Source organism: Apis florea, unplaced genomic scaffold (assembly GCF_048593485.1).
Source record: "Apis florea isolate Af1SG1 unplaced genomic scaffold, ASM4859348v1 contig_3034_pilon, whole genome shotgun sequence".
NCBI classification, from domain to species: domain Eukaryota; kingdom Metazoa; phylum Arthropoda; class Insecta; order Hymenoptera; family Apidae; genus Apis; species Apis florea.
In genome coordinates, this window is record NW_028256693.1 from 109,172 (window position 1) to 135,712 (window position 26,541).

General features: G+C 42.7%; 1 protein-coding gene across 4 annotated transcripts in view; it reads left to right on the forward strand.

Annotated features, from left to right (window-relative positions):
* The window catches only part of ss (aryl hydrocarbon receptor spineless), a 136,483-nt gene that overhangs the window by 75,998 nt on the left and 33,944 nt on the right, over positions 1-26,541 (forward strand). For all 4 annotated transcript variants that reach the window (XR_015292028.1, XR_015292029.1, XR_015292027.1 and 1 more), the window contains exon 3: positions 25,296-25,414. Coding sequence is in view for 1 of the 4 variants with exons in the window: in XM_086907953.1 (XP_086764079.1) it covers positions 25,296-25,414 (119 nt within the window). In the remaining 3 variants the exon portion in view is untranslated. The remainder of the gene's footprint in view (positions 1-25,295; positions 25,415-26,541) is intronic.

Consider the following 26,541-nt stretch of genomic DNA (forward strand, 5'->3'; position numbering starts at 1 on the left):
TTACCTGGTTATACTGGTATGCGGACTATTCGTCATCGCGACACGTGTTTCTAGGCAAGGATACAGGGCCAAAGTCGAAAAGATTTGGAATTTTTCGGAATAATCTCGATTTTGGAATCCGTTTGCTGCGGTGGAATTTCGAGCGATTACTTGGAATTGGGATTCGAGTGAATTTCCTAAAACGATTATTTGGAATCGGGGGTGAACGTGTTTCTATGGATACAGGACCAAAGTCGAGAAGATTTTGGAATTTTTGAAATCGAGGAGGAATCTTCTTACTCGATGGAATTTCGAGTTCTTTGGAATTGGGACTTATTTGGAGTCGAGGGTGAATTGGTGGAGCGTGTTTCTATGGACAAGGATACAGGACCAAAGTCGAGAAGATTTTGGAATTTTTGAAATCGAGGAGGAATCTTCTTACTCGATGGAATTTCAAGTTCTTTGGAATTGGGACTTACTTGAAGTCGAGGGTGAATTGGTGGAGCGTGTTTCTATGGACAAGGATACAGGACCAAAGTCGAGAAGATTTTGGAATTTTTGAAATCGAGGAGGAATCTTCTTACTCGATGGAATTTCAAGTTCTTTGGAATTGGGACTTACTTGAAGTCGAGGGTGAATTGGTGGAGCGTGTTTCTATGGACAAAGATACAGGACCAAAGTCGAGAAGATTTTGGAATTTTTGAAATCGAGGAGGAATCTTCTTACTCGATGGAATTTCGAGTTCTTTGGAATTGGGACTTATTTGGAGTCGAGGGTGAATTGGTGGAGCGTGTTTCTATGGACAAGGATACAGGACCAAAGTCGAGAAGATTTTGGAATTTTTGAAATCGAGGAGGAATCTTCTTACTCGATGGAATTTCAAGTTCTTTGGAATTGGGACTTATTTGGAGTCGAGGGTGAATTGGAGCGTGTTTCTATGGACAAAGATACAGGACCAAAGTCGAGAAGATTTTGGAATTTTTGAAATCGAGGAGGAATCTTCTTACTCGATGGAATTTCGAGTTTTTTGGAATTAGATTCGAAATCGATTATTGTATTGATTATATGGACGATTATTTGGATTCGCAGATGAATCGAAACGTGTTTCTGGACAAGGATATGGATTAAAGTCGAAAAGATTTGGAATTTTCGGAATAACCTCGATTCTTGAATCCGTTTGCTCGATGGAATTTCGAGTGATTACTTGGAATTGGGATTCGAATAAATTTTCTAAAACGATTATTTAGAATCGGAATTGGAACGTGTTTCTGGATAAGGATACGGACCAAAGTCGAAAAGATTGGAATTTTCTGAATCGAGGAGGAATCTTTTTACTCGATGGAATTTAAGTTCTTTGGAATTGGGATTTAAATAAATTTTCTGAATCGATTACTGCATTTATATGGACGATTATTTGGCAGTGAATTGGTTTCCAAGTAAAAAATAAAGTCGAAAAGATTGAAATTTTTTGAACAATCTCAATTTTGATTGATCAATTTGAAATTGAAGAGGAATTTTCTTTCTTTCAAATAATTACTTGGAATTGGGATTCGAATAAATATTCTAAATCGATTATGTGGAATCGGAGGTGAATTGGAACATGTCTATATAGATAAGGACCAAAATCGAGAAAATTGGAATTTTTAGAACAATCTCAATTTTGGAATCGAAGACGAGAGATCGAAGAGGTGGAATTTTACGTAATTACTTAGAATTGGGATTTGTGATAAATTTTCTAAAGCATTTACTGTATTATTTAAAATTGGGGGTGAATCGGCTCGGCGGAAATTTGGCGGAGCGGGTCAATTCGAGTTCGATCGAGGGTTCGATCAAGGGAAAGATGAATGCAGCTGCGGGGATGAAAGCGGCGTCAATAAGCGCCTCGCCCCGCCTGGTTAACCAGCTCCCCGTGTCATTTTCCTTCGTCACACCTTGTGTTTCGCCCCTCTCGCTGAATCACTCGTCCAAGTGTTTTGATTCCTGCCGCCTACATTGTGCAACGTCTTACTCTTCGCATCTGGCCATCGATTTTTCGACTCGTGTCGATCGATTTGAAGAATCGATTTATCCCGTGATTCGTTATTCTGTAATTCTTCGAACTTTCAATCGATTTCGAGAGCGAGAAAGATGAGAGAATCGAGGAGGAGAATCGAGGAGCTCGTAAAATATGCGAGGGATTGCTTTCTCGACGATGCTGAAAAACTCTGGAAAAAACGAAAGACGAAATTAAAAAGTCACGCTACGCGAATGTTAATTGTTCCATTTTCTTTTTCGTGTCGAACAATTGAAGAATCGAAAATTATATATAATCCAACGAGTGAATATTTTTATATACGAATTAAGTCTCGTTGATTCGTCATTCCCTGGATCTAAAAGACACTTTTACATGGACGAGGAGAAATTAAACAAGGGCAAAAAGGTTTGGCCTGGACGATTTCAACGTGAAAGTTTGTGAGGAGGAAAAAAAAAAGAAGAAGAAGAAGAAAGAAAGAAAGAAAGAAAGAAAGAAAGGAAGGAAGGGAAAAAAAGGAGGAGGGGGAGAAGTCAGGGTTCGCCTATATGCTAATAGCGGCGCCCTGATTGGGGACGATAAACAAAGCAATTATACGAAAAGGGCGGTATCCCGTAGGTACGGCGGCCGTGGGGGACTTTGTTACGATTCCAGAAAGGCACACGTGCCAGGTACGCGGCCACGGACAAGGACAAAGTGGTTGAAATAAAAGCATTGAGAATTAATCGGGCTCTGGCTGACTTCTGGCTAATGACCACGTCCAGATGATAGGATGATTAATCCTCGATACATGGCGAAAATTTTTAACTTGGTTTCAATCTGTTAATTCATACCCCCGTAAAACGTAAAAGTTACAGCGACCTTTGTTTCGTATTTCGTTCGAATTCGATCGAGAAAGAAAAATTCGGATTATCGATTTATATAGTGTTTGCACAAATCGATTTATTCGTAACAAGAATTCGAATCGATCGGTTTACATCCAAAGACTTGAATCACAGTGTGGTCACCGACAAATGTTGGCCGACAATGAAGGAAACGGACGATGGATATCCGGGTGGGTGGCGTGCGACGCGTTAAGAGAAAACGAAGCGAGAACGAGAGTTGACATAAGCGGCCAGCACCATTAGAAATATCGCAACATATGTTTCAACGTAGCAACGCCGTGGCCCATGCATCACTCCTTGCCTCGCCTCGGACTCTCGTGCAATATGAATGACTCCCGGCACTGCGTAATTGCAAGCGCATTTCAGGACCATTAAATGATTCGTACGAATATATTTCTGCTAATGTTGATTCGGCGTGCTCGAACTTTACGGAACAGTATTCGTTGGGGAATATTCTTAGTAGAAAAATATTTCGAATCATCGAGAAAATTATTTTTTAAAAATACATTTTGATCCGCCATTCATTCGAAATAAATCGAGTTAAGATTGAAAAGACACTTGCCAACGAATTCAAATTGTGTTAAGAAAATAATAATGAAAGTCGGAATTCAAAATGGATCTAATAACACTATTTATTCATCGAAACAAGAATTTTATCAGAATGAGATGATTAAATCGGTCAAAAAATAATACTGAATTAACGACGTGCCAACGAATTCAATGTTAAGAAGAATAATAATGAAGAATAAACTGGAGAATACAAATAATTTTCACCCGCTATTTATTCAAAAAGAAATAAGAATTTTTCGTTTAATAAGGAATAAGGTCGATTACGAAAAGGTGAAATTAGGAAATTAGGAAACGTTGGTTGAAAGCTCGAAACGTTATAAACGAATAGGAAGATTTATGTCGACCGTTACTCATGCCGGGCCCCGGGATCATTTCTGATATCCGTCGAGTAGGCTCGGTAGCCAACGGGTTAAAAGGTGTCATTAATATCAATCGAGGGCCGACGATTGATCGAAGGCGAGCACTGCCAGGTTTGATCCCCGCCGAAGGATTTATAGGATTCTCGTGGTGGAGGGGAACCGCTTGTTAAAAATGCCTCTGACCCCTGTCATTGGGTCTATATATTTCTTGGCAATTCCCCTCTCCACGGAGCCCGCCACGTGGCCCTCTGCCATGCTCAGCTGATTTCATCGTTCGTCCTTTCCCTTTCGTGGAAAACCGCTCGATCACTCGATTTTCGGAAACTTTTTCCAGCCGTTCTCTTCTTTTCCTTATCATTTTTCCTTGGAACTTGCTTTGACCTAGAAACGCCAACTGGCTTCGAGTGGTTCGTTCGCGACCCAGCCTCGATCAAACGCCTTCTTCGAACGATCGAACGCTTATATCTTACGATGTGTTTAAGAATCCTCTTTCCTTCATTGGGATGGTTATTCCTCGTGGAGGATCGAAACGAATGGAAATTCATCCCGCTGACGGGAGAGAGAGAGAGAGAGGAGAGAGAGCGACGAGATCGATATTCAAGGGACTCGGAGCAATTTGAGAAAGTTTACGATTAGAGAAGAATCGACTCGGGCCGAGTTAACCCTGCTGGTTGGGCGAGGAGGGTTGAACGAGGTGAGCCTTCTCGGTGGCAGACTTTATCGATCTCCCGGTGGCCTGAAACGACCACCCTGGTACCTTCTTCTTCCTTCTATATTATCGTTCCGACCACGGGGCGTGTTCGCTCTATCCTTTTTTCTTATTTTCCTCCACCAACCCACCCCTTTCCCTTGCCCTTCGAACTCCATCTCTCTGTTTCTTTTTTTCAACGTCGATTAATCGTCGCCCGCGCGACTAATCGACAGTAAACTGCAGCCAATCCTTGTCAAGAATTAACGGCGGAGGCTAATTCGTGGAATCGTTCTTTTCACGTTTCGTATTTTGGATCGAGAATTGATTGCTCTTTCCGAGCGATTTTCGAGAGAAAGGGGCGTTAAAGCGTGTAGAGTATACGAATCGAACGAGAGATTAACCTTTTGCCTAATTTATTATTCGTCTTGCGTGGACTCCATATACGTAATAAATACGTTGTGTTATCGAACGTTGTTTCATCGTCGTTGACAAGAATTAATATTCATATCTTAATAAAAGGATCGATGATGATAAAGAAAAAAAAAAAATTGCAAATTGCATCGTTCCTCCACAAACGAATCATCGTTCTACTCGATCAACGAACGATCTTTGAAAATTCGAGTCGAGAAATTTTATCCGTGTAGATTTCACGCGGTGCGATCCGATAGAACGTAAGAAACGCGACTAATTAATGAACATCGAACGTCGCCGAGGAATTCTCGAGGATGCTCGACGATCTTGGATTGAAAATTTCGAAGCGTTGAACAATGTTTTCAGGGGTGTAACGAGGAATAGTTAACCGGCTAGTCAGGGAGGGGGTGGGTAGTAGTCACACGTAACGAAACGTCTCGCGATAAATCAACAGTCGGCGCGCACGCGTCCCGTGTGCAATTACACCGGTCCGAAATTACACGATACGATCGTGGGTAAGGTGAATAAGTGGGACGACCGAGATTCCGCGAAAATTCTGATAAAACAACCTCGGCAAAAGCCCGAGTAATTAAATCACTCGCTCGAATTCGATCCCGATTCCGAGAAAAAGACTCGCCTCGGGCCGAGCCGAGCCCAGCCGAGTCGAGTCGAGTCGAGTCGAGTCGAGTGTTGGCCCGAAAAGTCGAAAATTCATACAATTTCCACCTCTATGTCATCTCTAATAATAATAAGCAACTAGATTTCCCCAAGCTTTTTCTTTCGGTGAAAAATTCTTCGAATTACGGTATCTAAGAAACGTTAGAGATTAGTAGGTGGTGAAAAATTTTCGTGAATACCAATTAACGAGAATTTATAGACGCTTTTGGGATGCGATCGATTACCAGAAAGGGGGATTTTTTAAGGAAAGATCCGAGGAATAGAAACTGCAATTGAGGAGAAGGAAGAAGCTGTCGCGATTTATAGAAAATACGTAAGAACGCGCGCGTACAAGAAAGGGATGTCGAGTTTTCAGGTTGGGGAAATAAAGGAACGATAGAAAGAGCGTGGAGATAAAGGAGAAGTCTGGGCGAACCAGGCCTCGCAGAAGCGTCCAGGAAAATCGATACATCGGGAGGAGGTACGATTACGCGAGTGACTCAGGCGGTTTCCGGTGGGCGCCATGATGGATTTAAGTACTTCCGGCCGGAGGCGCGTGCGCCGGCCTGTCCTGCCTGCAAATTATCGAAACTGCTCTCTACACGCGGAGATCGAGCCCGATGTGTTCGAAAGCGACGAAGAATTTCTCTCACCGCCCTCTTCTCTTATTCCCTATCAAATTTTAACATCCTTCCTTCCCCATGGAAAACGTAACAGGACGTATAAAGAGAACGTGACAAAGAATTACACGAATCGATCCATCTCTATTATTGATCGTACGCGAGAAACGATAGAAAATTCTCTGAATAAGATTCGAGCCTCGCCAATCTTCTCCACCTTTCGAAAACTCCACGTTTCTTCTTCTTTCCAAACCAATCCCGAATATTGTAATAAAAAGATTCTGTAAGATGAGATGTCTGAGATCGATCGATGTTCGAATCGTAGGATTTTAACGATCCCGATCTTGGAAAGCTAGAGGCAGCAGAAAGAGCGGCGATCGATTTCCCGATGCATCGAAAGGCAATAATCGGCGCGTAATTAAAGAAACGTAATAATCGGCGGCCGAGCAACGTCGATAACGATCGATATCGGGCTGAGAAGGGATCGATATCGCTGGAAATAAACGGGGAGGCCCCGGTTTCGGGCCACGTGATTATGCAGATGATCCGCCTCGCTTCGTGCCTCTACCCCCTTCGTTCATTGTCTAATATCCTTAAAGATTCGGCTGGAAATCCCGCGGAATGGGGTGTAATACGTGTAATTCGGAGGCGAGGATACGGTTAACCGTTCCGAGCGAGTCGGAATACGTATTTATTGCGCACAATTTGGCAAACGTACGCTGCTTATTACATAAGCACACAGGCCGGTGCACACGTGTGTGTGTATGTGTGTGTGCACGTGGAAACGTGGAGTTTCTCGAACGAGAGGAACGATTTCCATGAAATTGTTCGTACGATATTTATTTTCTTAGAAATAGAAAATAGACGAGTCGAGAACGAAGGATTGCGAGAAAGTGGTTAAATGAGAAACGTGGTTGGAAATCGGGCTCCAAGTATCTGGTAATCGCGTTTTGTGTTCGTAGGTCGGGGCAGGTGATGGCGGAGGAGAAGAACGCCGGCTGAGACCGCTTTCAGGGTGGTCCGCAATGGGACGCGACGATACTTTATACCTTTCTTGCTCGAGATCCTCGTTCTTTATTTTATATCACCGAATGATACTCGGTCGGTTGCCTCGCGACACGTTCGTTCGTTCGTTCGTTCGTTCGTTCGTTGACAGACCCGTTTCGAAATTTATATTTTCATTCGGATTTTTAACCTCGTTTTGTCATTTTCGTCTGATCACGGTGAAAAAGTTTTACGTTTGTTTCACCGAATATTTTATATGATTTATCGAAAGCGTTTGAAGAATCAAATCTTTCTACGAAATAATGGGATCAGATCGTTGATAAAAAGTTTCGATTGAAACAAAAATTGTTAAAAGTTATTATTTCGAAACAGTTCAAAACTCGATCGATTATTCTATTTTTCCAAGGTGAGAGAAAACTTGTCTCAATTCCTTTCAAATAGAAAGAAATATTCCAACTAAATATCGCGATCCGTAAAATCGAACAGAGTTGGGTATTAAAGAAAAAAGCAAGTAGCCATTTTCGATACTACAATCATTCACATAAATTATCTTTGAGCGACATTACCCGTGCTATTCGATCAAACTGTTCCCCATGTTGATCAACGAAAAACGATCTGGCGCAATAACCTCAAATTTTCCGTCACGATAATTAAACTAAAAATCACCATACGATACAATTGATCCATATTTTCGTATAACTCAACAAATTATCGAAACCAGCTTAAATAATCGAAAAATGGCGAAATTTGCACGCGTTTATTTTTCATTAACAGAACGTTTCAAATATTTCGCGATTCGTCAAAACGCGTTTCTCCGGATCGGCGATCGGTGTGGTCCGAAATGGAGGATGTTACCTTACACCTTGTTCGCGGCGCCGGATATATACGCGGCACCAATACGCATCAACTGCGCGACACGGCATCGTAAATACCGGCTCAAAGACATAGGGGCTCGTTATTATGATGCTAATGAGCGGTTTCGCCCGCTGGAATCCGCCTGGAACTCCCTCTCGAGATTCACGACGAGCGGCGAGGTGTCGCGATAACGCGCCCCGTGAATACTCTCGCCTCCTACGTCTTTTCACCCCCTTTCCTCTTTCCATCTTTTTATTTTTTATCCGTCTTTTAATTCGACCGTTGGATTTGCGAAATTCGTGCAACAATCTTTTTCGTTTCACGTTGTTTCGAACATGAATTATCCTTCGTGTTATCCGTGTTATCGTGGTCGGAGTGTTTCGATCGAACATTGACGAAGGAAAAAAAGAAAAAATAATAATTCTGCAAAGACGTGTAGATATACTGTGTGTTGGAAAGAATAATTCTTTATATTCCGATATTTCAATTTGCGTTTGCGCAAAATTGAAGCACGTATTAAACGAATGATATCTATTTATAGATCGATATATTTTTTTTAATAAAAAAAGTATAAACGTTAGGAAAAAAATCAAGATTTTTTCGCGAGACGTGTACATTTCCTTAGATTGGATGAGCGTTAGCGGCAAATCCAACTCGACGAGACAAATAAAAGTAGGAGGCGTCGACGGTGACACGAGAAATGCGGCGCGAGTTGTCGCGCGTGATCCGCGAATTGATCCCCCGAAAGGTATATTATATCCGTTTATTCCCTCTGTTTCACGCTGTGCATGCTTTCTTTCGCGCGCAATCTCGCGCTTTCTGAGAAGATTTGCGAATTAGCCGGCTCGCCGTTGTTATTTACGGTGAAACCGAACACCGGCCAGTGTATTCGACATCGGATACCATAAGTGGATTAGCTGTAGATCCGCGCGTCCACGCTGCGATCCACCGCGAAAGGTTTCCAGTGTCTTAGAACCCTGAAATGTGTTTCTTGCCTGCTTACTCGTCACCGTTCCTCAAAACGATCGCCTTCTCCCGTTTCCCCTCTCCAGCTCCAGGAAGGAACGAAGAGGGGGGAACGCGATCGAGAATTTAGAAAATCTCCGATATTAGGATAATCATTTTTTCGACAATAATTTTTCACTTTTGTCGTTTGGAATGAGAATTGTGCGATTCAAGCACAATTTTCTTTGATCAGAAATTTTGCCTCGTAAATTATCCCTCGTTTCCGAGAATAAATATTTGGAACGTTTCTTCTCTATCCACGAGTTGTTTTCTTCTCGTGGATTTAAAATTACGATTACAGTTGCAGACAAATTCGAACGTGAATTCATTTCGTGAATTCGTTGTTGAGAAATTTTTCTTAGATTAGATTAATTGTGACGAATATTTCGCTAATCGGCCTCGCTGTGTGCAATAGCGTGGAAACATATAATGAAAAAGAAAGGAGGAGAAGTGTGTATCGTTCGTTTCGAGGCATTATATAATTAATGAAATTTTGAATTCGAGTGGTATCACGGCTCGCCTGCTTCCTGCTTTGCCTCCGCTAATTGCGGCCCGATCTGGCCCCGAGATAACACGCAACCCCCCGAGAGAACTCGCCCCACCCCTGACGACGACGCTGCCCCCGAATAACGATATCTCTGGACACGATACCTCGCTGTTCACCTGCTCGAGATACATCGAATAGTTGCTCTATTTCGAGAGACAAGAGATTGGCCGTTTGATCGAATAAGAAATCGAAACGCGATGAAACGAATGAGAACGAAAATTGTTTCGAATTGTTATTGTATTTTTTTTTTTTTATTTTCTCTAAGTTTCGAACTACTCAAGAAATTGGACGAAACGTTTGAGATTAAGGATAAGAAAAAGAAACGAGGAATTCTCGCTTTCTCTATCTCTACGTGTATACATTATTTCTTCCCAAGAGAATCGAAGTGTTAAAATTGAATCTCCCCTCCTTTCTACCCTCCAAGCAAATATCCGTTTCCTTGTTGAAAGCAGAAAGCAATCGTTCGCAAGACGAGCAGAAATCGAGAAATATCGTCGCTTGGAATACGTTTAAAAGGTATCGTTTGTATACCCACATGTAGGGTATTTATCCAGAAGGAAAAGGAGGAATCGCGATAAAGCAGGTGATTTTAATGCCCGCACGTGAGATGTTGCGCGCCAACCATCCTTCCTTCCATTATTAATTTCTCTCTCTCTCTCTCTCTGTCTCGAGTCGAATCGAGGAACCAATTAAAAGGATATAAGGAGATTAATCTCTTAAGGCGAGTTTTACAACCGAAGGGCGTGGATCATGGAACGATTTATTTACACGATTGACTCGTCGAAACTCGTGTCTCTATTCCGTTTTGGCATTAGCCAAAAAGGGGACGCGTTTTTCGCGGTCGTCTCGTAACGAGGCAGGCCAGATATCATCGTAATCGCAGAGAAGAAAGAAAAAAAAACGGTAATTCAGAAGTTCGTTAGAAATCGCGGACCCGCGTGAAACGCAGCAAACAGCTGCTCGATAGAGCGGCGCTCTTAGGCGCGCGCTAAGTGGCCGAACATCTGCTTAGAAACACTTGGATACGAATTTGCATTAAACGAGTGCGTGGAATAATTCATTCGAGGAATAATTTGTAATTGTGTCTCGAAGATTGAACGAGTAAATTGAAAGGAAATCTTTTCGTTCGTCTTGATTGATATCCACTTCGTGATTCTTCGGATCGGTGAAAAATTAGGAAAAAAACGTAATCTCGAGAGTTTTCTCGAATGAATCTTTAGGGTTATCGAGATTTTTCCTTCCCCTGTTTTTCGAACACCGTGGAAACGAGATTGGAGAGAAATTTGAGGAGAAAGATTAATTAATCCTTCGTTACCCGTCGATTCGACGGGGATGCGAGTATATAAATGCAGGATTTATTTGAGGAGCGACAGAGTGGGAAAAGAAAATTGCTCGAGCCCTGCCAACGTTTCGGTTAATTTGAATTCGACAGCGAGCACGCGAACTCGGAAAGAAGGGAAAAAGTCCAAGCCGATGTGACTACGAGACTAATTAAATTAGAAATTTCGTTTGAACGAATCGAATCGACGCGACTGATTCCCCCCTCCTCCTTTCTTCCAAAGTTCGTTCCACGATTTCTCCAATTTCCTCTGCTTGAGACAAATTGAGAAGATTCACCGTTCTCGAATATGGAAATTCACGCTTATTCGCAGTTTTTAGCGTAAGACGATTACGCTGGACATTACCCCTTTCGAGATAATTTTCTTCTCTTCTTCATAAATATTTATCACGTATTTATTCCATAAATTGAAAAAAAAAAAAAGATTCCAGAGAATCCTCTGAAAATTAATCGAAATCCTTGAGAACGCGTAACGTAAAGAGACGAGTGGAGATACGTTTCGAGTAAAATATTTGAAAAAAATTGGGGCACGCCACTAGACAAGGGAGAATTTGGCGGGGGCTCGATAAAATCTTGGACGATCGCGAGAGGAATACGCGAGGGGCGTTAATAAACGAATACAGGCCCCGATCGCATTAATTTCTCAGTTGAAATAACGAGGTCTCCGTTTTATTATTGCAAGCTGGCTGCCGCGGCGCAACCGAGAAACCGCCGCTGTAAGCAAAGGAAGATGCGCCGCCGATAAAATCTGTAATTGCGAGCCGCTATTAGCCCCTGGATCTGTCTCATCGCTTTCTCCCTCTCTTTCCTTTGCGTGTACGCACACGCGCGAACACGATGTTGTACGACGCTCCGTATCATTAGGCGATCGATTCTCTCGCTTTCCTTCGCCTCTTAATTAATTGCTGTCGATTACTTGGATCCTCCGTTGGAACTTTGGAACTTTTGCTCGAACCGGCGATCTCATGCGGCAATTTTTTCGTGCGACGATGGTATCCTGATGACGAATAGGAGAATAGAGAGGAGATGAATCGAGAAAATGATACTCGTGAAGCAATAACGCGGATAAAACAAAGGATGACACGCTCGAGGAGAAACGAAATAATAATTAAGCATGAGGGGGGAAAGAGAGTAGGATTGATGGAAATTTAACGGCGGTCGAGTCATTGCTTCGTTTCCTAATTAAATTCGATAAAATCAGACGTGGGCTCGATCGCGAAAACAGTCCGGAGAGAAAGTTGGGACGAGGGTTGCTGGGGATAGGGAGGCGAACCCCTGTCGAAACAGGGAAACAGCTTGCGCTCGTCCTGTAATTATTACAATACGGCCAGTTAGCGGCCACTGGAAATGTCTCTCTTGAGGCGAGAGTCTCTCCCTTCGATTTGCCTCCTCCGTCCTTTGGGAAACGAGTTTTCTTTTCGATCGAATGAAACGAATGGAAAATATCGTAGTGGGATTCAAGAGCAATCTAATTAATTTGTTAAAATCAAAAAGTGGATATTTTTGAGGGACATGTATCGTTCGAATCTGTCGCTCATCAATATATAAAATATCGTAGAAATTGATCGGGATTTATTAAAAATTTCACTTTTTACGGAATAACATCCCTTAAGTAAGTAAAAAAGTAAGTATTCTCAATTTCCTTGCAAGATTTGGAATCTGTCTCTATTATTAAGTTCTATTATTTCTGCAAGCGTATGCACGTCACTCACTACTTCTTGTCTGTCCTCGTTTGAGACATTCGAGATAAATAAAATTTAACACGCGTTCTAAACCGATTCTCTTCACACCTCTTTTTGCTCCACGATCTACTCGGAAGATCGAATGAAGAAATGAAGAATCGCACGCCCAAAACACTATCTATCTTTAATTAATTTCATTTCCGTCTGAATCGAAAGATTGGAAAATTGGGCGAGCGATCGATGGACGAAAGGGAAAAATCGAATAGAATTTTTATAAAAGTTTCGAAACACGAAAGTTTCGAAGAGGAAGTTGTTGCACGGCTTCTCGTTCCTCCGCGGAATGGACAAGCACAAATCATCGGATGTGATCGCGGGGGCACGGAACATGGAAACAGGGAGACCGGTACAAATGAGCCGGGATAATGTATTCCCACCTTCCGTATTTTGTCAGCCTCGTTTGCTGCCCCTTGAAACGTATTCGTCCCCTGAAAAATGACTGCGATCCATTCTAGTTAGAAGCACAGAGTCAGGGAGGGGAGGGGAGGGGAATCCTTCGAATCCCTCCCCAGCCATCGATGGATCCGCGACGACCCCTCCTCCTAAATGATTTCGCGCGTTTGTCGCTTCGTTGTCTCGGCCTCCAATAGAAAATTTAACCTTCTCGAATAGTTGCCTGTTGTTACGAGTATACGATCGAGTTGAAGAGGCTCGATCGAATCGGTCGGATGGAGGCTGATTACGAGATTATTTGGCTTGGAACTAACCAAAGTTTTATTTCTTTTTTTTTTTTTTAAACGCACAAGTTAAAGAACGAATCGTTTTTCTCGACGATCGAGAATGGGCGAATCACGCGAAACTTCATCCTTCGTTTCATTCATTCATTCATTCATTTCATTCTATTCCATTTTCGAAAGAAAAATTGTAATGTAATTGGTTGGTTGAGATTTGAAATTAAAATACACGCGATTCCCGATTCTCTTTTTAAATGAATAAATGAATTTTTCGATCGAAACGGTAGAGGATACAGCGACGAACGAGTCGAAGGGTTGATCGGAATTCTAATTAATTTTCGTCGGTCTCGAAGCATTTTTCTTTCTTTCTTTTTTTTTTTTTTTTTTTTTTACCGAGACCGTGATTTCGATGTCGGGAATGTTTTAAGAAAATGGGACTGACAGAGTGGAGAGGATCGAGAGCGAACAAGCAAAGTACATTACCCTTTGCTCGATCGAAGCATCACGAGTGGCGAACAAACGAGTGTTTGCACAGGTTCTCGAGTGTTGGCACATCGCTTCCGAACGAGCCAACACGCGGAAAGTTATACCTACAGTCGTTCGCGAAAGTGCTTCGTGTTTCAGAATTTTTTTAATCGACGGTGAATGAATTCGAGGGAAAAATTTTATACGAAAAGCGATAATTTTCGAAAAGATTTAAAAATTTCCAAATTTTCTTCAAAAATGGAATAGAACGAAAGAACGAGCGAATGAAACGAAGGATGAAGTTTCGCGTGTTTCGTTTTCTTTTTTTTCTTTTTTTTTTTTTATGCCTTCGAAGATTTTTCCACAACGAGATTATTTATGCGTTCTCGGAATTCACTCGATTCGTTGCCTCGAACGATATTCTAATTTATTTCGATAAAAAAGGTGTTACGAAGACTTTGACCAACGACTGTACCCGTACACGAGTTCCTCGACATTCTTCTTTCGAAATACACCCCCGCTTCTTATTTCTCTCTTTCGCCTTTGTTGATCTTTCAGAATCTATTTATGAAACCACTCTCATTAATTAACTAAAAAGTAATAACTTTCGTCGCAGGTACATATTTACCCGTATAATAATTCATTCCTTTTTTTTTTTTTCGACTCGCACACCACTCCTTTTTCGATACAACAACGTAGACGATAGAAATTAAAGAATTCGAAAAATTATCGAGGAAACAATGGAGGGAAGGATCGAAGGATGAAATTTCTTCCGTCCACGAAGGAGTGGCACTTTTTCTCGTTTGGGACGAAAATACCCGCGGTTGGCGGCTAATGGAGGCACAGATTAATCTTGGCCGGCGATGTTTTAATGCCTTATAACGACGACGCCCAGCCCCGTTTACCCGTACGGGCCGAAAAATTTAATTCGGTTATGAAACTCATTAGGTAATGTATAAAAGGCTTGCGCGAGGCTTGCCCCCGAACCAACGGTGATAAATGACGATGTCGTGTCGCGGGGCAGTATACGCCTCGACAGCTGCCCACTGCGCCTCTGGACACTGTGCTGCTTATAGGCCTCTTAGATAGAGACGGCGGAATGCATTAATACAATTTGCCCTCGTATCTACAGCTGTACAAGCTAATTATAATGTGATTTGCCTTTCCACCTCTCTCTCTCTCTCTCTCTCTGTGTTTCGCCTCCCTCGAATCTTCGTACGTCACGTGGTGGCCAACTCTTGTCCAGGGTTTTTTGAAGAGGAGATGACCGGTGGATAGGTTTCCGATCGTTGTGGGTTTTAAGATAGGGAGAGGTGATCGTTCTGGTCCAATTAGAACTTCAAAATATTATTTCATTCCACGCTTCGGTTTCGGTTTCGGTTCGATCTCGAACGAATTTTCGATGCTTTCATCCCTTTCGTTCTATTATAGTCGGCCTGCGTGTCGTATGATATGACGATTGGAGTTGTCGATCGAGTATCTTTCTGTGGAAACGTTTCAATAAACACCGTCGAAGCAACGATCTTTCTCGAGCATCGAGAATTTTTGGAAAAGTCGAGAGCGACGAAAGGGTTAAGGAACGAGTACAAGTTGAAGGAGAAACGGATAATCTACTATAATGGCAGATATCGTTTCCACGAACTGAAATTAGAATAAAATTCGAAGGGAGTAGTAAAGTAAAGTGTCGAAAGTTGGGCGAAGCGAGATGGGGTTGTGTCGAGCAAGGAGGAGAGAGAGAGAGAGAGAACTATCTCGGCGGATTGATCGCCTTCTCCTCGGCCGTAATCGGCTTTTTAAAAAGTAATTTTCGCGATTACCATAAACGTCGAGCGGGGGCTCGGTTTTGGAATATTTTTAAAACATCCTGACACCGCGTTATTTATCACTGCTCTCTATCGCCCTCTGTCCCCTTTACACCTAAGTTATTCGCTTGGCCTAGTTCGACCTGTACGTTCATTATTACCTCCTCCCCCAACTAAAGCTCGGCCGTGTAAACGTCAAACGGTGGAAAAAGCTGGTCGTGTAAACTGTCCTCCTCCACGCTTCGAACCGTGTTCGAAAAATCGAAGGAGAATAAAATAATTTCGAAAATCGTAAGAAAATGAACGGTGGAAAAAGCTCGTCGTGTAAACTATCCTCCTCCGTGTTCGAGCACCGAAAAATCGAAAGAGAAGGAAAAATAAAAGTAATTTCGAAGCGTAGAAAAATAAACGGTAGAAAAAGCTCGTGTACATTGTCCTCCTCCGTGTTCGAGCACCGAAAAATCAAAGGAGAATAAAGTAATTTCGAAGCGTAGAAAAATGAATGGTGGAAAAGGGTCATGTAAACTGTCTTCCTCCGTGCTTCGAACCGTGTTCGAACACCGAAAAATCGAAGAAGAATAAAGTAATAGAAAAATGAACGGTGGAAAAAGTTCGTGTAAATTGTCCTCCTACGTGTTCGAGCACCGAAAAATCGGAAGAGAAGGAAAAATAAAAGTAATTTCGAAGCGTAGGAAAATAAACGGTGGAAAAAGCTCGTCATGTAAATTATCCTCCTCCGTGTTCGAGCACCGAAAAATCAAAGGAGAATAAAGTAATTTCGAAGCGTAGAAAAATGAACGGTAGAAAAGGCTCATGTAAACTGTCCTCCTCCGTGCTTCGAACCGTGTTCGAACACCGAAAAATCGAAGAAGAATAAAGTAATAGAAAAATGAACGGTGGAAAAAGTTCGTGTAAATTGTCCTCCTCCGTGTTCGAACACCGAAAAATCGAAGAAGAATAACGTAATAGGAAAATGAACGGTGGAAAAAGTTCGTGTAAACTGTCCTCCTCCGTGCTTCGAACCGTGTTCGAGCATCGAAAAATCGAAGGAGGCTAAAAGTAATTTCGAAGCGTAGGAAAAGAAAGATTTAAAATGTTATTTTTCACATTTTTCACGGTGGTGGAAACAGGAAATCTCGGTGTGGTTGCGTCACATGTCTCTGAATCAAGGGTGACGTTAAGGATGAAAAATTCTCGGAGGGGATGGAGAGAAACGATAAACCGATCACGATCGCGTACGTGCGATGATGATAGAGCGCGATTGTGCGCGCCGTGTTTCCGGCTCGAGATTGCGGCTGGAATCACCTTGACACAAGTCCATCGGGCATTAAGAGGTGCTTTCCTGTCGTCCCACCCGTCAGAACTGTTCCATATGGAAATTTCAACGTTGATATTTTTCCATAATTTTCGTAGAATATGAAATTAGAGGGTCTGTGATGTATGCTTTTTAATAACGAGTAACATAAATTTTAATATCTTATTCATGCTCGTCGAAGGATTCTTGGAATTCTTTCTTTGTTCTTTCTTTCTTTATTTTCGATCAAGAAAATAATTTCGAAGATATTCTTAAAAAAAGTTTGAGGCAAAAAGTCTAAGACAGATATATAAGACAGAAGTGAAAAGGAAAACGTTCTCAAGGACGTTAGAAATATTTTTGCATCTTATTTCCAAGACACAGAGTGTACACAGGATGAAATTAATTGAGGAATAATGAAGGTAGGATAGGCTGAAAACGTGATACGCACGATAGAAGAAGAAAGAGAGAGAGAGAGAGAGAGAGAGAGAGAGAGAGAGAGAGAGAGAAAGGGAATCGCGATTCACAGTCTGAGGATAATTCGCTGTTAGCAGGCTAATTAACAATAGATACAAATTGGCACGTTAGTCGCGTTTATGACACACGCTTGTGCCGTGCCTCGCGCACATTTCCTTCAACGACGTGTAATCATTCGTAATTGCGGCGGCCGATACGTGGGTCCTGTTGTCGGTCATCCGCGTTGTTACCTCGACGAATGTCGATCCGATTTGTCATCGAGCTGAATATTTCTATGATTCATCCTTCTGACGATTGTTTCTTTTTCTTTTTTTTTTTTTTTTTTCTTCCCTTTCATGAAATATTTTTGCTCCCGATACCTTTCGAAACTCTGAATCTGTTCACAAGCAAACACGACGTATGTTTTGAGATGCGACCAAAAAGTATCCCTGATGCAATAATTTTTCAAACGATTATAGAGACGCGAATCGAGTCGATAAATATTACGATAGAAACAATGATAGAACAATGACTTTGATTCCAAGGAAATTTTCGAGACTAGTTGAGGATCTCCTGTTTCAAGATTGATTTTCGTTATAAACACCTCTCTCCCAAAAAAAGATAGAAAAATCGATTCGCATCATCGATCGTATTATTTCGTGTATTTCGTACATAGGGGATATATTGGAACACGTTTGGAAGAGAGAAGGAGCGCGCAACGAACCCCTTTTTTCGCAAAGGGGTTGTCGACGCGAAGGCAGGCAAGGGTATAGGTCCCGAAATGAAAATATAAATTTCCACATACGTATGGTTTATTAGAGTCGGTGTCTAAGGATAACAGTCTAGCCGGGCAGAGGGTCCGTTTCGTTGCGTAATGAGAGATTTTATCGCGGTTACAGGGATAGGGCGGGGCAACCGCACTCATGCATTATCACCCCACTTCTGTCTGACGGATTACTTTATACGGTCACTGTGCATAGGCGAGAGAGGCGGCAGGGGCCGGTCGCGGCCGTGTATCGTGGCGTCGAGCACTAAAGAGCGCTTGCGAAAACTACTCTCTTCCTCGGTGTGCGCTGCTGCGCTGCTCGTCGCCTCGATAAAAACTGTCGGCGTCTGCCTCTGCCTCCCGATATCAGATCGTGTGCGCGCGTGTGTGCGCGCCGAATATGCTTGCCCCGACGCAATTTCTTTCGCTCCGCTCTGACGATTCGGTTCGAGCGCCGTGGATCAGGTGTAATTTTAAATTTATCCCCGATTCGAACGCTTGCCAATTCTTCTTTTCATCGAAACTTTCGCTCTCGATACGATTATTTGCGCCTCTTTTTAGTTTAGAGACTTATGTGATTTCAAATTTAGGTGATTCGAATGCTTGCCAATTTTTATCGTGCCATCGAAACTTTTACTTTGGATACGATTATAGAAAGGGAATTTGTTTTAGTTTCGAATCTTGTGATGGATCTGGTGCGATTTTAAATTTAGGTGATTCGAATGCTTGCCAATTTTTATCGTGCCATCGAAACTTTTACTTTGGATACGATTATAGAAAGGGAATTTGTTTTAGTTTCGAATCTTGTGATGGATCTGGTGCGATTTTAAATTTAGGTGATTCGAATGCTTGCCAATTTTTATCGTGCCATCGAAACTTTTACTTTGGATACGATTATAGAAAGGGAATTTGTTTTAGTTTCGAATCTTGTGATGGATCTGGTGCGATTTTGAATTTAGGTGATTCGAATGCTTGCCAATTTTTATCGTGCCATCGAAACTTTTACTTTGGATATTATAGAAAGGGAATTTGTTTTAGTTTCGAATCTTGTGATGGATCTGGTACGATTTTAAATTTAGGTGATTCGAATGCTTGCCAATTTTTACCGAAACTTTTACTTTGAATACGATTATTTCCGACTCTTGATTTCTAATATAGGAAATTTTTTTTAGTTTCAAAGTTCGAGTCGTATAGATCAGGTGTGATTTTAAATTCAAATCGTCGATCCACTTCACTTTTCTTGGCGAGGAGAAATATGAAAGATTAGCAGCCGTTTTAATACGCTCTTTCTGCCTCGCTCGATTACGTCGCGGAGACGAATGGCCGCGACGGTTTTTCATCGGCAAGGTTTTTCTTTTTCGATCCCGGAAAAAACGGCGTTTCTTCTTCCACGTTCCTCGGGCCGCCTCTTATCCCGGCCAATTATCGGCGTATTCCTCCTCCCCACGCGAACCAATTTACCTCCGCGATCGAGCCTTCCTTCCCCGATGTCGTGACCTTTCGCTGCCTGCCCCTCCTTCGCCCGTTATTTATCTCCACCCGCGGATCTCTACGCCTCTCCAACGTTTTAATTGCTCGAAACTGCTCGTCCGCATCTGTTTCGGTCCTATCCCGCCACCGAAAGAGGGGCGAAGATCAGAAATGGAGGGAGTTTGTGAAGGAAGAAACAAGAAACGTATTTGCTGTGAGATTAATCCTTGGACGTTGTTGGAGATATTTGATGGAGATGGAGCGAGGGAAGTGGAGGATTTGCAAGATAAAAAGTCTCCAAGAACGAGGGAGTTTAGGATTAAGAGAATTATTGGTGAGATTAATCACTTTGACGATTTTTTAGGATTCGTAGAGAGGTGGAAAGGCATAGTGCAAGAATGAAGATTAATATTGTTAATCGAGATTGGATGTAATAATAGAGGCGAATAGATATGCGTCAGAAATTTGGTATGAAATAAGAGACGCGAGGATTTAAGGGAAGATTAGAAATGGAGGGTTCGTTGTCTAGGAAAAATAAGAGATATATCGTTGATATTAGAGATTAATTCTTGGATTAATATGGATATTCGAGACTTAAAATTATTAATTGAGATTGGATGTAAAATAATGATTGTAAAGATGAATGGATATGTTGAAATTTGATACGAGGATTGGAAATTTAAGAGCGAAGATTAAAATAAGAGATATCGGAATTATCAGAGGAGATTAATCCTTGGATTAATGTAGGCATCTAATTGTTGTAAAAATGGAAAAGCATGGGAAGTCGAGGATTCATCTCCAAGAATGGAGATTAAAATCGATTAAGATTGAACGTGACGAGGATATAAAGATAAATAAATGTGCATTCGAGTCGGAAATTTAAGGAAATTCCAACGACTCGTCTATAATTGAATAAATCCCCCTATTTTTCTTTTTTTTTTTTTTTAAATATACAAGTGACCGAGCAACCGCCACAATTTGTTTAAAAATCAAATTGTCACGAATAAAAAAAAAGGAACCCTACATTCTCCTCGATCAAACGCAACAAGCGAGCATCGATCCCAGAAAATAATCGAGGCCAATTTGACGACTACTTTTCCCTTATTTAGACGTAGCTATCCCCCGTTCAAATAATCGCGACAAGCTATTCCGGTTTCCCCCCCCGTTATTCGGGATGACGTTGCGTTTCACGTTGCGGCAACGAGACTCGTCCCGGGCTAAGTGAATGGTTAAGCGTGCGATTATCTCGTTGAGCGTATAATCGATCGATGATTAATGGGATCGGCGATGCGGCCCCAATTAGGAAGCGATCAACGCTTGGATACGCGCGTGCCACCGGTTGATTGTTTCGGTCGGTCCACGTGGCGATGTGGCTCTATGGGCGTGGCGATTTTTAATCTCGTCCGTCACTTTTGCCAAATCGAGCCGATACTTGCTCGTCAATAATAACGCTTTCATTAAATATCCAATTACCGGGATGAATTATATAATCCACGCGAATATAGACACGAGAACACGTGGAAAAGAAGGGTGGCAGTGGAGTGTTTCGAAGAATGAAACTTTTACATCGCGCGTCGAGAAGATTGTTTTAATAGTTTTCTTCTTTCTTCTTTGTCGAGGCGATTAATTAGAATATTCGTAGATCAAAGGAGTCGAGGTGTTAGAAGTTCGACATCGACAGACTTTCGATCGAAAGTATACAAATCAGAATATTTAATATGTTAAAGATTAAAAATTAAGGGGTTGGAAAATTAACTCGACAGACCTCCAATATATTAAAAGTAATATATATATAATCATAATATTCGTATTAAAGGTTAAAAGTGAAGAGGTTAGAAAGGCTTCTGTAAATTAAGAAAATTAACTTGACAGACTTCCAAACGTGTTGAAAGTATATAAATCAGAATATTCGTATTAAAGATTAAAAGTCGAGGGGTTCGAAGCTTCTGGAAATTGGAAAATCGACTTGGCAGACTTCCAACGTATTATAAAAACGTATATAAATCGAAGAATATTCGTGTCGAAGCTTAAAAGTTGGAAGGGCTTCCGTAAATGATCGGCGCAGACTTCCAAAGGTGTCGAAACAATACTCTAACTCGAAATAAACTCGAAAGCTTTACTATAAAAAATAAAAAGGAAAAAAGAAGAAGAAGAAGAAGAAGAAGAAGAAGGAGAAAGAGAGGAAAAAGAAGACAGGACAGACGCTTTAAACGAAAGTAGATTAGAAGCCTACAAGGGGATGATGGACACGTCCACGCCCGACAGTCAACAGCTCGACTAATTCGATTCCTCGTCACCGTGTTCGGTAAGCGTGTCAAGCTTCGCAAACGTATCCTAAATCGTTCGACAAACAAGCATGACGAGCAAACTTTCGCGCTCCCTCCTCGCAAGATCGTGTTTCACGCGTTTCACGAGCCTCGTCAACTCGATGGAGGGATCCCCTTCGCGTATATTCGCCATCGCTCCGATCCCTCCGACCATTCCGATTGGCTTTTCATTCCGTCGGATCCGACTCGGTGCAAGCGCCGATTATTCGATATCGATAAAACGAAAACACCGATCCAAGAAAACCTTCTGCTCTTTTCTTAATAAATTAATTATTTGTTAATCGTTTATTTCGAAGGTCAATTGTAATAGAACAAACTCCGACCTTTTATTAATGCCATCGAGTTGGAGCGCAGCTCCGAAAAAAGCCATCGTCCGGTGTCAATTAGGACGCCACGCCACGCGACTAATTTCGGCGAAACCATTGATTATTTTGAAAGATCATTTTCTCGATCACTACACAACGACGATACTCGGATCACAATTGGATAGAGTTAAGCGAAATTGAAAGAACGAAATTAAAGATGTGTCGCACGAAATAGAGCGTTAAAAGTGACGAAGTTCGAGGCGGGGTTGGAAAGACGAGCAACCCTTACTTTGTTTTTACTTGGAGCAAAAATTGGTGCGCACTTGAGTCAATCGTTGCTCGGCCCGTTGATTGGGGACAGGAAGGAAGGGGGGAGGGTGAGCGAGATTCGGGAGAGATCCGTTTGGAGAGAAGGACGGGCGCAGGAAGGATGAGCGGCGGTTGTTCACTCGTAAATAGCGGCACGCAATGTCGTTTCTGCGACCGCGTTCTGCCACGCGACCCTCTGGGACAGGACCCCCATTAGAATGGCCATCGAGATAACGGGGATACGTAGCTTTATTTACCCTGACGACGAATTCGATCTTCAATGCTTCCTCTCCTCGCCGTGGCCTCGAGATGGCTCCGTCACGGCTAATGACCGTGGCTAATGCCCACGGTTGTCGATCGATCCCTCTTCCGCCGCGGACCGATCCGGAGGGGGTTTAAAAATTGTGCAACGAATCGATGTGAATCGGTGTAATTATTATACTCGGCGCTAGGTGAATTACGGGTGAAACGAAACGATTCGTCGTCGAATTATTATCGTCGTGTTCCATTTCATTCCGATTTGTTTTCCGATTCGGCACGTTCGGTTAACACGATTTAATAATCGATCCTCGCGATTCTTTTAATTTTCTTGAACACGCGCGCGCGATTCTCGAACTAATCGTGATCTAGGAATCTTGATTAATTAATTAATTAATTAATTAACGTTCACGTTTTCTTTCTTCCCGACCTCCTTCCCCACGCTCCTTCAATTCTTTCGAGTTTTCACACTTTGCTCCCAATTATGCAAAAAAAAAAAAAAAAATTACGGACGTTATTTTAATTCTTCTTAATAAGTGTTAAATGTAGTCTCGCGTGAGCTGTCTGTTTCTTTCATTCCTCTTTTTTTTTTTTTTTACGTATAATTCGTAGAAAGAATAATTAATAAACTTGAATGAACGAACGAAGCAACGAGTGAATCTAATCCCTTGACGTAATTAATTTAATTGAGATTATTATTATTACGTGTCCATTGCTTAACCTTGTCAAAATTTGAAACCGAACGAAACGAGTTTCGATCCGCATTCCATCTTCTCCACGCATCGTCCCCTTAAGACAGCTAAGACGCGGTCCCGTAAGAAACTACGATTTCGAATAATACTCGATCCCCGAGAGAAACGAAATCCCTGTCACGACACGGGCGTAAACACGAGCGCGTTGGAACCGTGTCGTCCGCGTGGTAGGTGGTGATAGCGAGCACGATGAAAACTGGCCCGAAGGGTCGCGTGGCGCACGCGTGCTTCACCGCCGAGTATTGCGTGCACCTTTTTTACGAGCGGCCAAGTCGCGCATCTTTCATGCACGCATCGATGCCCTTCGACGCTAAATGCTCCACGAGGGGGAGGAGGTTGTTCGCTTTCGAAACGCATCGGCGGACTCCGTATCATCCGGCTTCTCTCCGCCTCGCAGGTGGTCTTGTTTTCTTATTCGTACACGGCCGGTGGTGATACCGTCGTCGTGCTTTCACTTTACCTCGGCCTGCTAACTCCTGAAATATCGTATTTTACCCGGCCGCGATCGGTTTCCTCGTGTAAATGATACGAAAATCGTGTGTCGACCTCGAGGGAGGAGGGGACCCACGCTGAGTGAACGAGTCGCGCGCTCCTTCAACGATGGTATTCGTAACCAACCGAGTAGTTTCACTTCTCGCTCGTACGTTGAACCGAATTGTTTCGAAGAGCGGATATTTTATTTCTTATCGGGCGATTTTTATCTCTATCACACATATACGATACGAAGGAGAGAGAGAGAGAGAAAGGGAGAGAGGGACAATGACTCTAGCTTCTCTCTTATTCGTATACGAATTTTTGTAAGCGAGAGTGCATCCCATGGAAGGACGAAGGTTCGTAATTCATATTACGAGGGAGCACGAAGGTTGGAAGGAAGAAATTGTTGTGGAGTGGAATAGAATGGAAGGATATAAGAGGGGAGAGTTTTAAATTGGGACGATCGTTGGAATCGCAAAAGTTGACGTTTACTTTTTTAACTCGGGGCCGATATCTTGTTTTTTTTTTCTTTTTTTTTTTTTTTTTTTTTTTTTAGCGTAATTATGTGCGTGCACACGCGTTGGGGCGAGGAGGGGACACGGCAGGTGTAAAGACGGGGAGAAAGACAGATCGACGGGGTTATATTATAGGGCTTAAGAGGAAGTGTCGCTCACGTATCCTGTCACGTATTGCCGGATCTTCTCCGCCTTGTCCTTCCATTAATCTCCTTCCTTTCGTTCGATACTTTCCCTTCCCTTCCCTTCCTTTCTTCCCTCGTTGGCGGAAGAATCATCGGCTCGATGATGGGATTATCGCTGGACAACCCTTCCAACCGGTGGAGAAAAAACCGTTCTCCGTTTCTCTCGAGCGGAAGGATCCGATTTTTGGGAAGATAAAGAAGGGTGCGCGGCCACGTCTACGACCTTCAGGCGTCCACTGCTTTCTCTCCCTGCTTTCCCTTTTCGTTTCTTTCTCGATTCGCTCGACACGCGAAACGAGATGGACGAGAGAAGGAAAGAGAAGAAGGAGAGAAAAGGAGGGTGTAAAGTAAGGAAGATTTGGTTTTTCTCTCGTCGTTTTTATTGTATATTTATTTACATATCGATCGAGTATTTTGTCGCCGATTATATCGATATAACGTCGATTTTCGCAACGAACAATTTGGGGTAAAATTTTTGGAAATTTTAAAATCGAAGGGATGAACGAGTGGAAGCATCACGATTAATTAATTTTAATTAATTCCTTTTTTTTTTTTTTAATCTCCTTTACAGTGGTGATGCACAAAGACAAAGAGGAAAATTCGCACCACGATTCTCACTATCGGGCGAGGGAGTTGGCGGCGTTCGCCGCGTACGACCATCATCATCTCGACGGCGAAATGTTCCTGCAGGTGAGTTCTCCTAAACTATTTGCTCATTCTCTCGTTTCGTTTTCTTTCTCCTTCTCTTGTTTTTTTTTCTCTTTCTCTCCCTCCACTCAGAATTTCAGAATTAATTTTATTCTCCCTCTTCTTCCATCTTTTAAATTTTAAATTATCTTAAATCAAGGGGGAGGGGAAAAAGAGAGAGAGAGAGAGAGAGAGAGAGAGATTCGACTATTAAAACCTGGTCCATCCGCTGGTCTCGACACACCAGCCACCGTTCCGACCAACGCGAAAAAAAACAACCCCCAAAATTCCATCCAACCCCCTCCCGAGAGGGGCTGGTATCATCTCCTCTCCGAATCTTGGCTCGCCTCTCGCCTCTCTCCGTGGGGAGAGAAGATGAGGAGGAGGCGGGGGGAGGAGAAATTAAATCATCGCGAGCGAGAGGAAAAGAGGTAAGGGGGTAAGGGGAGGCGAAGCGAGTGGAGGGGAAGAGAGGAGGAGGAGATATCCGGCTGATGAACCGGCTATGAAACCGAGGCGTACGAGGTGTCTATTCCTCCAAAGTATGGAAGGGTATATACGCGGATTAATGGCGGTGTATCATGCGAGGCTATTACGTTCCCCTTTCCTGCGTTTTAGCTGCACACACACACACACACACACACACACTACTAGGAGGAGGGAGAGATGGAGCGTACACGACGGTGAAGGCGAGGGTGAGGGGTCCATACACTGGGTGGGGGGAGAGGGATACAAGCGTTTCGAGGGGGAATAGAAGCGATACGCCGCGCCAACGCGAAGAAAATGGTGGTGGTGTGTATACGATTCCACGCGATCGAAACGATTCCTGCCAGCATCTATAACCGGCCGGTTATTAATTGGCCGATGGTTAATTGCTGTTACGTGGCTCGTGCCCCGATCCCTGGACGGGACGTTCTGACAGGGATGGTCGAAGCCATCTTGAGAAGAGGAGAGGGGAGTGTGTTCGGTTGTGAAAATCGAATGTTATCGATCGGTTGTGCGATCGAAGATGAATTTTTGATTTCGTCGCGTTTTCGAAATTGAGACGTGGCAACCGACGTGTTATCCGACGTAAGAGGATCATTATATGTTAATGTGCCTCGTATATGTTTCCCGTGCCTCGTATTTTG